Raw genomic sequence first — 14,565 nt, forward strand, 5'->3', positions numbered from 1 at the left:
AGCTCTTGAGGACATTATTGGTTCATGCTTTAACTGTGGTTTCAAACTAGCTTTTATGAGTAATTCAGAGTTATTTACAGTTAAAAGACAAAAGTTAAACATATTGGAAAATAAGAGAGGCATGAACATTGTCAGAGACAAAAACACTGCAGTTGCTGGAATCCAGGCAGGAGGTTGGAAGAACACAGCAAGCCAGGCAGAGTGAGGAGGTGCAAAAGTCCATGTTTCGGGTGTAACCCTTCTTCAGGGCTGAGGGTGGGTGTAGTGGGAGCTGCAGGTTAACATCTGGAAGCTTTTAAATTGATTCATTTAGACGTGACACTGAGTCATTCTGCCTTGTTCTGAACATTTTCCAGTATTCTATCACTTATGCTTGTTTCTTTTATATTTACTTGTATTTGATCAATCGCTAAGTTGCAGGAACAAAAATTTCCTGACTCCTCTAAGTGTTCCTTCAATAATCCAGGAAACAGAAAGCAGGCCCAGTGGTCAGTGGTGGCCTTGTGATGTGGGTTGACCCCTTTTCTCCCCACCCAAAGGCTCAGGGTCCCACCCTAGGACTTTTACACCTGGAAGGCCAATCTTCTTTTAGCAACTGGATGCAATGGTTGGTAAGTGTGGGTTGGGAAAGGAGGTACCCGCTCCTCAATTTCCAAAAATCCTAAATAACAAAACTTTCATTTTGGAGCCATCTCACCAGGATAGAGGGAGTTAGCTACAGGGAGGGGAATCTCTGAAGCTGCCTGTTGTAGTATTAGGTGTGCGTGCTGGTGAAGCAGCAGCTGTATAATAAACAGGAAGTGCCAAAGCACAAGGACAATAATGTGGGTTCAATTGGTAAATGGTTGGTGTTCCTCTCTCTCTTTTAATGCTATGTAAAAAGCAAATTAGCTACAGATGGGAACTCAGCTGTGCCTCATTATTATTTTCCTGTCCCTCCTGGCCTGTAGGCACTGATGGATTATCACTGCGTGCGAGGATGATCCTTTGTAATTGGCATCACTTCACAGAGGCTAATAAAATCCATAAGTCCATTAGACATAGCAGCAGAAGAAGGCCATTCAGTCCTTTCAGCCTGCTCCTCTATTCAATGAGATCATGGCTGGATATTGTGAAATTGGAGAGGGTTCAGAAAAGACTTACCAGGATATTGCTGGGCATGGAGGATTCCAGATATGAGAATAGACTAGACAGGCTGAGAGTTTTTTTCACTGGAGCGTAGGAGGTTGAGGAGTGACCTTGTAGAGGTTTGTAAAATCATGAGGGGCACAGATAAGGTGAATAGGTTAGATTAGATTCCCTACAATGTGGAAACAGGCCCTTTGACCCAACAAGCCCACACCAACCCTTCGAAGAGCAACCCATCCAGACCCATTCCCCTACATTCACCCCTGACTACTGCACCTAATACAATGGGTAATTTAGCATGGCCAATTCACCCAATCTGCACATCTTTGGACCGTGGGAGGAAACCAGAGCACTCGGAGGAAACCCACACAGACACGGGGAGAATGTGCAAACTCCACACAGACAGTTGCCTGAGGTGGGAATTGAACCCGGGTCCCTGGCGCTGTGAGGCAGCAGTGCTAACCACTGAGTCACCATGCCGCCACAAGGGTCTTTTCTTCCCAGGATGGGGGAGTTCTAAACCAGGGGGCATATTTTTAAGGCAAGAGGATAACGAGTTAAAAAGGGCATGAGAGACAACTTTTTTTACACATACAGTGGCTCATGTGTGAAATCAGTTACCAGAGAAAGTGGTAGATACAGGTACAGTTACAACATACAGCGGGCATTTGGATAAGTTCATGAATAGGAAAGATTTGGAGGAATGTGGGCTAATACAGGCAGCTGGGACTAATTTAGTTTGGGAATAGGATTGGTATGATTGGTTGGATTGAAGTGTCTGTATCCATGCCGTCTGACTCTATAACTCTATGATAATCCTCAACTCAACCCTCCTGGCTTTTCCCCATAATCCCTGATAAAAAAAAAGCTCTGTATTTCGCCTTGAATATATTTAATGACACAGCCTGGGATCACTGGTGAGGTCATTAAGTAAGTTCAAGGCTGAGATAGACAGATGTTTAATCAGGCAGGGAAAGTGGAAAGCTGAGGATTATCAGATCAGCTGTGATCTCACTGCATAGCAGATCAGACTTGATGGGCCGAATGTCCTACTTCTGCTACATCTTAAGTCCTTATTGAATTATGTAAGGAAGTATTGAGACAGGTGAATTTGTTGAAAGAAGAAATTTTAAGAAATATCTAAATGGGAGCGGTCAGATTCAGTGAGGGATGAGGCAGCTAAAAACATAGTGCTCAGAGTGCCTGAAATAGAGAAAACAGAGGAAGCCACATTGGGAGGAGTGGATGGATCGTTCCTTATATTTACTCACAGCATCTAATCTAGGCCAGCATTTATAGGTCATCCTTATTGACCCTGGAGAAGGTGATGTTGAGCTGCCTTCTTCAACCACTCCAGTCCTTGGGATGCCTGTTAGTGAGAGTTGTCACTTTGATCCCAGTGACAGGGATGGAATGGCGATATATTTCCAAGTCAGGCTGGTGAGTGGCTTGGAGGGGAACTTGTAGAACATGGTTTCCCATGTCGAGAGTGTGGTGCTGGAAAAGCACAGCAGGTCAGGCAGCATCCGAGGAGCAGGAAAATCGAAGTTTTGGGCATAAGCCCTTCATCAGGAAATAGGAACTTCAAGGTAGGCATCCTTGGAAGATCCCCGAAATGTTGATTCTCCTGCTCCTCGGATGCTGCCTGACCAGCTCTGTTTTTCCAGCGCCACACTCTCACCTCTGATCTCCAGCATCTTCAGTCCTCACTTTCTCCTAGTGGTTTCCCATGTATCTGCTGACCTTGTGCTTCCAGATGGTAGAGGCTGTGGGTACCCGAGGTGCAGTTGAAAGAGCCATGGTGAGTTGCTGCAGTACATCCTGGAGATGGCGCGCACTGCTGGCATTGTGAGGAGTGAGTATTGAAGGTGGATCTGGTGCCAATCAAACTGGCTGCTGGATGGTGTCAAGCTTTTTGAGTGTTGTTGGATCTGTCCCCATCCAGGCAAGTGGGGAGATCCAAGGGGTTCAGGTACATAATTCTGTGAAGCTTGTATCACACATAAACAGGGTGGTTAAAAAGGCTTCTAGCACACTTGACTTCAGTGCACAGTCTTTTGGTTATGAGGAGTTATGTTGAGGTTGTATTGGATATTGGTAAGGCCTCTTCTGGATTACTTTGTCCAGTTCTGGTCACCTTGTTATAGGAAAGCGATTATTAAGCTGGAAAGGGGTCAGGAGGGCATTACTGGGATGTTGCCGGGTATGGAAGGTTTGGGTTATAAAGAAAGGCTGGATAGACTGGGACGTTTTTCACTGGAGCATAAGAGGTAGAGTGGTGACCTTATTGAAATTTATAAAACCATGAGGAGTGTAGATAGAGTTAATGGTAGGTGTCTTTTCCCTAGGGTGGGGGGGGGGGTTTCAAGACTAGGGGGCATGTTTTTAATGTGAGATAAGAGTGATTTTAAAAAGATATGAGGGGCAATTTGTTTACACAGAGGTTTGCATGCGGAGTGAACTTCCTGAGGAAGTGGTGGATTTAGGTGCAGTTACAACAGTTAAAGGATATTTAGGTAAGTAGACAAATGGGAAAGGTTTGGAGGGATATGGGCCAGGAACAGGCAGATAATTTTGGGATTATGTTTGGCATGGACTGGTTGATCTGAAGGCTCTGTTTCTGTGCTGTATGACTCTGTGACTCCAAGGCTCTATTCCATCACACTCCTGACTCATTCATTATCGATGGTGGACAGGCTTTGAGGAGTCCGGAGGTGGGTTATTTGCTGTTGTGTTTTCGAGCCTCTGACTTGCTCTTGAAGTCACAGTATTCTGCCTAACTAGTCCAGTTCAGTTTCTGGTCCATGGTAACCCCCAGAATATTTCCAGAGGGGGATTCAGTAATGATTATGGCCTTGAATTTCAAGGAGATGGTTAGATTCTCCTAGAAGGGAGGATTGTATGGTTGACAGAATTCTCAGGGATCAGGAGTGGTGAGGCCATGGAGGAATTTAAAAACCATATAAGGGGTATGCACTATTAATAATATAGCACTTTATTTAAAGCTTCCACATATCTTAATACTGGTCACTAAACTCTTCAGAAGGTATCTGATTTCAAAACTAAGTTGGTATCACCTGAAGTGCCATGATGCATTGTACCAAAGTACTGCTCCTCTCTGCCAATGTTGGCATAGGTAGCTTCTATTTATAGAATAGAATCCCTACAGTATGGAAACAGGCCTTTCGGCCCAACAAGTCCACACTGACCCTCTGAAGTGTAGCCCACCCAGACTCATTCCCCTACCCTATTACTCTACATTTGCCCCTGACTAATGCACCTAACCTACATCCCTGAACACTTTGGGCAATTTGGCATGGCCAATTCACCCTAACTTGCACATCTTTGGATTCAGTGTCTAACTTTTTTAGGTTGTGGATTTAAGATTCTGTCAAACTAATGGTTTCATCTTTCTGTATTTCTTGCAGAATATTATGCTGGGTGTAATTAGAGCAGAACTTGTACATGGTTTTATCACTAAGGAATTTTCCACTTCCTCTGTCTGCAGGAAGTAATTGCTCATTGGATAGCAGAGTGTCGCATTGCCATTGAACAAGCCCGGCTTCTTACACTGAAAGCAGCCAATGCAGTCGATACCATGGGAACCGTCGCAGCAAGGAAGGAGGTAAAATGAAACTACCCTGTGCTTGGGAAATCTAAGACAAAGCATCTACTCGGGGAGACAATGGCCTAATGGTATTATCAACCAGACAAAAATGGGTACTGCCGATGCTGGAGATTAGAGTCAAGATTAGAGTGGTGCTGGAAAAGCACAGCATGAGCCTTCCTGATGAAGGGCTTTTGCCCGAAATGTCGATTTTCCTGCTCCTTGGATGCTGCCTGACCCTGCTGTGCTTTTTCAGCACCACTCTAATTTTGACTCTAGTGGTATTTTCGCTTACTGTTAGTCCAGAGAGCCAGGTAATGTTCTGGGGACCTGGGTTCGAATCCCATCACGGCAAGTGGTGCAATTTGAGCTCAAAAAAAATCATCTGGAATCAAGAGCCTGCTGATGAAAATGTGTCAATTGTCAGGCTTTCTGTTTACAGGCTCTGGACATTTCTCCCTGGCCTGCCCTCTCACAACCTCAAAACATTCCATTGTGTTGCACAGCTTAAAAAGTATGCTGCATTTTGAATTTCAAGTTGCAAATCCTTCCTGCTCATTCAGCTTTCTGTCAGTCCAGCTTTCATTTCGGTTCATAGTGCCAAAAGAACAAACTACATGGTCTCTTACCAGATGAAGTCAAATATTTCACGAGGTGAGATGTTATGGTCTCAAATGGTGGCAGAAGCAGATTGAACTGTAATGTTCCACAGTGAATTAAACAAAAGCTGAAAAGGAAATGTTTACAGGCGTGGGGCAAAAACAGGGATATGTTATTGTTTTGGAGCTAATGTCTGTCTGATGTTTATTTACAGAATGACATTTTACAAGCATGCACCTCCTAACTCAAGCACATAGGAACAGACCCTTACTATAACTGAGTGAAAGTCCAATTAATAGCTATCAACTGCATTCATTTTATTAAAATATTGAATTAAGAATGATTTGTGTGGAGAACTCACAGAGGCACAGAGGGTTAAATATCCTCCTACATTGCTGGAAGAATCTATGCCTGTTTGCCTGACTCCATGCTGTTTTCTCTCACCTCAGATCGCCATGATCAAGGTTGTTGCTCCACGGATGGCCTGTAAAGTGGTGGACTGTGCCATTCAGGTCTATGGAGCAGGTGGAGTCTCGGAGGATCTCCCTTTTGCGCAGATGTGAGTATAACAGAGCAGGTTGGAGCAATTATCACAAAAGTCATGTGCTGCAGTTCAGCTCCTGGACAGCACCGGTATACGCAGATAGAAGGTCATGGTAGCTTACACTATTTTGTTAACACACTGAATCAGACCGCAAATTGGAGGAACAACACCTCATCTTCCAACCTGGGCAGCCTACAACCTGGAACACTCAACATTGAGTTCTCCAGTTTCAAATAGCTTCCCTTCCCATATCCGGCACCCTTCCCCTCACTTCCATTCCTCTGACCGACCCTTCCTTCCAGCTACCACACGGATTTATTCCTCCCATCCACCAACCAGGCCACAACCTCTGCCTGTGTTCACCTATCCCTACTTCCCCCCTCCACCCCTCTCCCCACCCAGAATCTCCCACCCCACCACCACCTTTATCTGCTGCTGCTGCCACACTCACCCCCAGTCCTGGAGAAAAGTTACATCGGAAACATTGACATCTCCACCTCCTGATGCTGCCCTGCTTGCTGTGTTCTTCCAGCCTCCGGCTTGTCTATTTTGCTAAGACGAAGCATTAAGATCTAGCCAGAGATTCAGTGACCATTACTAGGTGACTGTCCAATAGAAAGCTTTACTACCGTTTGTACAGGTTATTCTACCAGCCGTGAATGCTGGTCTCTCTGTTTTCTGATGAGTTGTTCCTGCTCAACATATCAATATCTTCACTCTTGGTACCCTCTGCTATTGGAGGAGAAAGTGAGGACTGCAGATGCTGGAGATTAGAGCTGAAAATGTCTTGCTGGAAAAGCGCAGTAGGTCAGGCAGCATCCAAGGAGCAGGAGAAGGGCTCATGCCCGAAACGTCGATTCCCCTGCTCCTTGGATGCTGCCTGACCTGCTGCGCTTTTCCAGCAGCACATTTTCAACCCTCTGCTATTGCCCACATATTCTCACCCAAAAACTGGGATGACAATTCTGTTCCACCTGAACAGTGCATGGAGACTGGCTCTCTTTGTGCTTCTCCAACCATTTGCGGCTGAGTTGTAGTCGCTTTCTCTTGTCTGGTGATGAGTATAAAGAATCGACAGCCTGGAAATGTACCTTCAAGCTTCATCCACAGACCCAGAGGAGCCTCAGCCTTTCACAGTCGGAGTTAATGTGGAGAGTGATTTGAACTTTAGATCACAGCATTAGAGGAGCCATGTTGGGCCCACTCCGAATTAACTAGGTTTATTCACTTGTAAGAGTACTGTGTGTCCAACCAGCCATTCTTTGTAAAACCCATAACAAAATATGAGCATACTAATTAGGAGCTGGAGTAGGCCATTCAGCCCCTCAGGCCTCCTCCAATATTCACTGAGATTACAGATTTTGTTTTGTTCATTCACTGCTGAAGGGCCCAGTATTTATTACCCATCCCTAATTGCCCAGAAGGCAGTTAAGAGTCAACCACATTGCTGTGGTCCTGGACTCGCATGTAGGCCAGACCAGGTAAGGATAGCAGATTTCCTTCACTCAAGGACATTAATGAACTAGGTGGGTTTTTCTGACAATTGACAAAGTCATCGCCTTCATTCCAGATTTTCTGGAATTAAAATTCTACCATCTGCTGTGGCAGGTTTTGAACCCTGGTGCCCAGAACATTAGCTGGGTCTCTGCATTAGTGGTTCACCGATAATACTGCTTGGCTGTTCCCTTACCCAAGCTGAGTGATTTGAGTGTATGCACGTTTCTGCATATTCCTATCTATCCCCAATGCTTTTTGACTCCCTTGTTAGTGAAGACTTTATCCTACTCGGCTGTAAAACCAGTCAGAGACTCTGCCTGCAGAAATCTCTAGAGAAGGTTCAGAAAACATTTACAAGGATGTTGCCAGGATTGGAGGATTTGAGCTAAAGAGAGATGCTGAATAGGCTGGGGCTGTTTTCGCTGGAGCGCGGAGGCTGAGTGGGCGACCTTATAGAGGTTTATAAAGTCATGACGGGCACAGACAGGATAAATAGACAAAGTCTTTTCCCTTGGGGAGTCTAGGACTAGAAGGCATACGTTTAGGGTGGGTGAGTCCAGAACTAAAGGGCATAGGTTTAAGGTGAGAGGGGAAAGATTTAAAAGATATCTAAGGGGCAATATTTTCACGCAGAGGGTGGTACGTGTATGGAATGAGCTGCCAGAGGAAATGGTGGAGGCTGGTACATTTGCAACATTTAAAAGGCATTTGGATGGGTATATGAATAGGAAGGGTTTGGAGGGATATGGGCCGGGTGCTGGTAGGTGGGACTAGATTGGGTTGGGATATATGGCCAGCATGGACAGTTTGGATCGAAGGGTCTGTTTCCGTGCTGTACATCTCTATGACTCTATGACTCATGACCCACTGAGAGAAAGAATTTCTTCTTAGCTCCACCTTAAATGGGAGATCCCTGATTTTTAAACCCTTGTTTCCCTCCCATGCTAACGAGGGACACATCCTTTCAGAATGCAGCCTGCCAGCATCCTGGAGAAACTCAGCAGGTCTGGCAACACCTCTGCAGAGAAAAACAGAATTAAAGTTTTGCATTCTGATGGAGGATCATTGAATCAAAATGTGATCTCTGTTTTTCTCGATAGGTGCTACCAGACCTGCTGAGTTTCTCCAGCACTTACTATTTTTGTTTCAGATTTCCAGCATCCACAATTATTGTGTTCATTCCCTCAGGATCTTATATGTTTGAAAAAGTACCCATATCATCCTTCTAAACACTGATGGATACATGCCCATCCTGTATCACTGCCACTCAACTGCCCAGGCAATCATGTTATGATATGGGCAGGGTAATATTCAGGTCAATGGGGCTTGTCCACGAACCTGCCTGACCAATAACTATTGACAGAAACAATATTGATTTCAGCGCCTGCCCACCTTGTGAATTATGGGGGTAAAATTATGGCTGAGTGAGTTTGTCACTGACATATTTTACATATACTATGGACTAGATCAGACGCCCTCAAAATACTGTAATCTAGAATGTAATCTAGACCCGAACTATTTCTTATTTTAACAGCAAATATAAAATGCTGTGTTCCCGATGCATTGCGACTGGTCATTCTACTTGATGTTAAGCAAAATGCAATTTAGTTAAACACTGTAGTTAAAATACACCAAAACAAAGAGGAATTTAGAACTTAACTGTCTTGGAAACTTAACCGAATAATAGTTAGAGTAACTATTATTAATTGAACTGTTGCAATGTAGTAACATCCCAGAAACATACACCTTAGCAAAAGGAAGGAAAATTCTCCAATCCAGGAGGAACACATCAAAAGCGAAGTCCGAGAGAGTAGCAGCCAAGAGGCATTCATGGAAGCTCCAACTCTTTGAGATCTTAAAGCTAAACCTAAAACCTATAAGTAGGTGAGAAAGTCTCATCTGTGAGAGCTGGGTACACCCAGGCTGCTTCCATTGGTCCAACTTGAAAAAGCAACTCAAAGTCTCAAAGCTGTTTACACAAGAGGTCTTCACTTGGCAACCTTCCACCTCTGCCTTACAACTTCTCTTCAACAAAACCAAGACAAAATAATCTCTGGAAAGTCACAGCATTAATACATCACAGACACAGCTATGAGGTGAGCTGGCTTCAGTCAAGGGAGAGGACGGATCAAGATCCTGTTCATCCATACAGAAAGGAAGAAGGGAAAGGCTGTCAGCTGCTACCTCCAGCACCAGATTTACACCCGCCCCAGCAGCAATGCCTCGGGTACAACCAGTAGGTAATGTCGCAATACACCAGGCCCACTAATAACCAGGCCCATCGATAAATAGGACCACCAATAACCAGCACCCCCCAATAACCAGCCCCCCAATAACCAGGCCCCCAATTAACCAGGCCCTTTGCAATAACCAGTGTCCCCCAATAACCAAGTCCCCCAATAACCAGGTGCTTCCCAATAACCAGGCTCCCCCCAATAACCAGGCACTTCCCAATAACCAGGTCCCCCAGTAACCAGGCACTTCCCAGTAACCAGGCCACCAATAACCAGGCCCTTTCCAATAACCAGCACCCCACCCCCAATAATCAGGTCTCCCCAATAACCAGGCTCTTCCCAATAACCAGGTTCCCCAATGACCAGGCCCTTCCTAACAACCAGGCTTCCCGCCAATAACCAGGCCCCCCCCATAACCAGGCCCCACAATATCCATGAACCCAAATTCCAGGCCCACCAATAACCAGGCCTCCAATGCACCAGGATGTCATGCATAATATCTGCCTGTTTTTCTGCTGGAGATCATATTGTGCAGCAGGTAGTGTCCCTGTCTCTGAGCTAGCGGTTCTAAGTTTGAGTCCCACTCCAGGATTTGATGGATAAGGAAGTTGTGTTTGTAACGTGGTCAGACAGGTTGAGGATCAACCTGTAAATCCTTCCAACCCGTGCAAATGGCAGGCAGTCAGAGAGGGGAAGATTCCTGGTCACTTGGAGTTTTGCCCATTATTCCAGTCCATAGTTCCAGTCTAAAACAGGATTGTGAAAATTGCAGGAGTATGTGCTCTGAATGAACGAGAACACAACACCATTGCTGCCTCTGACAGAAGCATAGGGCGTTTTCCCAACATTTCCTAGAGATAGCAACGCAAGAATAACCTTTCCCAGAGACAGCTGATGTGAACCCTAACTCTATCTGACCACCTTGTCTTCATATCCTCTTACCTCTTCAATCTGGAAAGTGATGTTGTGATTCCTTAGGGCATTATTCCTTGATAATTTCTTCCTGATAAGGTAAGCTCAGTATTTCTGAGATACATCTCTCACCTCCAAACTTCTGACTAGTCTTGGGGAGCTGTGTTGATTACCAGTATAGGGGGCAGGATGGGAAATGTGTCCACTTTCAGACAGCTATGTGTGGTGTGTGAAAATGTAGACACACTACATGAACCCCTTGGGGTATGCCCTCCATACATCCATCTCTAGAACAGAGCGGAATGCCAGGTTCATTTGCAAGCTGTATGTACCTTGTGGTATTTTTATGCCCACAAAGTGGGGGGAAATTCTTCTCATCTCAGTCCTGAAAGGCTTACCCTTTATTCTTTTGATTTGGAGATGCCGGTGTTGGACTGGGGTGTACAAAGTTAACAATCACACAACACCAGGTTATAGTCCAACAGGTTTAATTGGAAGCACACTAGCTTTTGGAGCGACGCTCCTATCACCTGATGAAGGAGCGTCGCTCCAAAAGCTAGTGTGCTTCCAATTAAACCTGTTGGACTATAACCTGGTGTTGTGTGATTTTTACCTTTATTCTTAGACTGGCTTGATGCTGACCCATTGAAATTCAGTGCAGTTTTGGATCCAATGATACTTGGACATCTATCAGACTACATCAAGTTCTGATGTCTTTCAGGTATTCAATGGTACGCACCCTGCGTATAGCTGACGGGCCAGATGAAGTGCACCTCTCTGCGATAGCAAAACTGGAGCTGAGGGAGCAGCTTAAAAACTCCCTGGCGAAACTATAAGTAATTGTCAGAATGCAAGAGCATCCTGAAGAAGGGCTTATGCCCGAAACGTCGATTCTCCTGTTCCTTTGATGCTGCCTGACCTGCTACGCTTTTCAAGCAACACATTTTTAAGCTCAGAATGCAAGAGCAGCCAGGCCAGCAGCTGACAGAGATAACACAACGTCAGCCTCCTGTCTTCCAATGCAATGATTGATTGAAGCATCAATTACCGGAAATATTACACGTTGGACAATGAACCACCTAACATATTAATTCAGCATCTGTACACCAATTACATCTGTGTTTCTGATCTCCTAGCACCGCTGTGTTATAATTTGGAAAAACAACTATTCACGCAGAAGTGATTTATTTCTTTGTGTTTGGAGCGTATATTGGTGGGGAACAAATGTGTTAGAGGAAGCAAAACTGTTGGCATAATGCAGTAATAAAATGATGAAAAGCATGTTGCAGATTTGCATAATATAATTACTGTCAGTAAACTGTGACAATGCAGGGGAAGTAATGAAATCCCATATTCCCTGGCCTATTCTGCTGCTGCTCCTTGGTTTCTTTATTTATCCTGTACATTAATCAGTTTGAAGCAGTTATCGAGGACAGATTCCGCCAGAGCACTCTTCCCACTGCCTAGAACCTGGCGTGTTCGAATATATTAACAACAACTTGAGTGCCTTTAACTTACTGAGTTAAAAATCACGCAATACCATTTTATAGCCCAACAGGTTTATTTGGAAGCAGTAGCTTTAATGTACTGATGCATCCAAAGGGACTTCATCAGACATGCATCCAAAAATTGAGGATGCCCAGCCTTGTGAAGACATATGAGGCTGGATGGTCGGAATTGTGGTCCATCAGATTGATCTGAAGCAGTGCCTGAAAGGAAATGAGAGAGAGAGAGCAGGCGAGAGGTTCTCTGGGGTAGTTCCAGGACTTAGGGCCTAGACAGCTGACTATGTGACAGGCCGTGGCAGATGGATCAAAATTGGGAACGTAAATAAGGCCCAGAATTGGGCAAGCCACTGAGATTTTTGAGAGGTGATAGAGCTGGGAGTAGATTGCAAAGATGAAGAGCGTTTGAAAATGAGGAAAATAATTGAGATGTTGCCAGTGCAGGAGATAATACAATGATAATAAATCTCACTTATGCAAAATTATGGACACTAATCTGCCAGATTTTAGCAAATGTTTCAAAAAACATTTTTCTTCTGTTAATTACTTCCGAGATAGCAGGGGAAATCAATTGACTCGATGCCAAATTCAATCTAATATGCTCCTCTAATGTGCGGCTCCAAGGATGTAACTGGCCGTTTGATATGACATGACTTGTTAATGTTTTCACAGGTCGGCTGCCACATTTATTTACCAAAGAATGTTGACAGCTTTTCTGAAAGTAATTGATTGGTTTCAGAGTGCTTCGGGATACCTTGAACATACGAGAAAAGGCCCTTTATAAACACAAACGCATCTCACTCAAAGTGTTCTCATTGATTAGATTAGATTAGATTAGATTACTTACAGTGTGGAAACAGGCCCTTCGGCCCAACAAGTCCACACCGACCCGCCGAAGCGCAACCCACCCATACCCCTACATATACCCCTTACATAACACTATGGGCAATTTAGCATGGCCAATTCACCTGACCCAAACATCTTTGGACTGTGGGAGGAAACCGGAGAACCCAGAGGAAACCCACGCAGACACAGGGAGAACGTGCAAACGTCACACAGTCAGTCACCTGAGTCGGGAATTGAACCCGGGTCTCAGGCGCTGGGAGACAGCAGTGCTAACCACTGTGCCACCGTGCCGCCGTGCTTTTTTTTTGTGCGTTCAGGGGAATGAGGGTGTTGCTGACTGGACCAATATTTATAGTCCATTGTTAATTGCATCAGAGAAGGTGGTGGTGAGCTACCTTGTTGAACCACTGCAGTCCTTGGGGTGGACGCACACCCATTGTGCTGGTAGAATTGGAATTAGAGTGAGGTTTTATTGTAACCTGTACTTGAGTAGATGATACAGGAGTACGGTGAAATGCCATTCACATCTTAGCAACAAGCTCCTTGGGTGTTAAATCGTTGGTAAAAAGAAGAAAAATAAAGAAATAATTTAAAAGTTCAACATTACAGTCCTTGTCAGCATAAAGTAGTAAATAAGAAATAAAGTTAAAAGTTCCGAAATAAAGTCCTTTGTTAGCCAGGGATCTGTAATCATTCCAACTTTCCCCATTAGGGCTCCATCCCCCTTGCCCCCACACACTGGGCTCAATCTCTCTCCCCAACCCTGAACTGGGCTCAATCTCTCTCTCTCCCCCCTCACTGGGCTCAATCTCTCTCTCTCCTCACACTGGGCTCAATCTCTCTCTCCCCATGCACTGGGCTCAATCTCTCTCCCCACCCCCAAACTGGGCTCAATCTCTTTCTCTCTCCCCGCACTGGGCTCGATCTGTCTCCCCCCTTCACTGGGCTCAATCTCTCTCTCCCCCTGCACTGGGCTCAATCTCTCTCTCTCCCCCTGACACTGGGCTCAATCTCTCTCCCCCCATACTGTGCCCAATCTCTCTCCCCGCACACTGGGCTCAATCTCTCTCCCCACACATGGGCTCAATCTCTCCATTTGACCCAGTGACAGTGAGGGAATAGTGCCATATTTCCAAGTCAGGATAGTGAGTGGCCTGGAGTGGAACTTGCCAGGTGGTAGTGTCCATGTCTTTCTAGTGGGTGGTGGTTGTGGGTTGAGAAGGTGCTGGCCAATGGAGCCTGAGTGAGTTGCTGCAGTACATCTTGTCGATGGAACACAATGACGGCTCAGTTAGATGTCGTTTCTTGTAAAACTGAATTACCTGCGTTGCCCATCCTGACCTTCATAGAAATCTGGAATCTCAATAAATGATAATGCTCACAATTTGTAATGAAATATAATTCCTGTCGTTAAAAGGATGCTGGTTTTGTAAGACATTGTAAGAGCAGACAGTAAATATCTGTACCGAGGCTGTATTGAATTATGCCTACACTAATCCTTCATGCTAGGCATCTTGATCAACTAATTCTGCAGATATTTTGAGGCAGAGGTTGAGGCTGATAATTGGAAAAGAAAAACACTGATGGAGAGACAACGTTCTGGTACGATTAACAGGAAATTAACTTTGAAAGTGTTTTCATGACCGGTGCTGCGAACAGAATACCAGAGTTGTATTCAAATGAATGAGAAAC

The 14,565-nt window shown here is 44.9% G+C and overlaps 1 protein-coding gene across 1 annotated transcript in view; it reads left to right on the forward strand.

The window, feature by feature from the left end:
- Positions 1-14,257, forward strand: part of acad11 (acyl-CoA dehydrogenase family, member 11) — a 149,074-nt gene extending 134,817 nt beyond the window's left edge. The window contains exons 18-20 of the mRNA XM_060849800.1: positions 4,637-4,753; positions 5,785-5,894; positions 11,244-14,257. Coding sequence (XP_060705783.1) covers positions 4,637-4,753; positions 5,785-5,894; positions 11,244-11,358 — 342 coding nt within the window. The 3' untranslated portion in view covers positions 11,359-14,257. The remainder of the gene's footprint in view (positions 1-4,636; positions 4,754-5,784; positions 5,895-11,243) is intronic.
- Positions 14,258-14,565: the final 308 nt, after the last annotated feature.

This window comes from Hemiscyllium ocellatum, chromosome 34 (assembly GCF_020745735.1).
Source record: "Hemiscyllium ocellatum isolate sHemOce1 chromosome 34, sHemOce1.pat.X.cur, whole genome shotgun sequence".
NCBI classification, from domain to species: Eukaryota; Metazoa; Chordata; class Chondrichthyes; order Orectolobiformes; family Hemiscylliidae; genus Hemiscyllium; species Hemiscyllium ocellatum.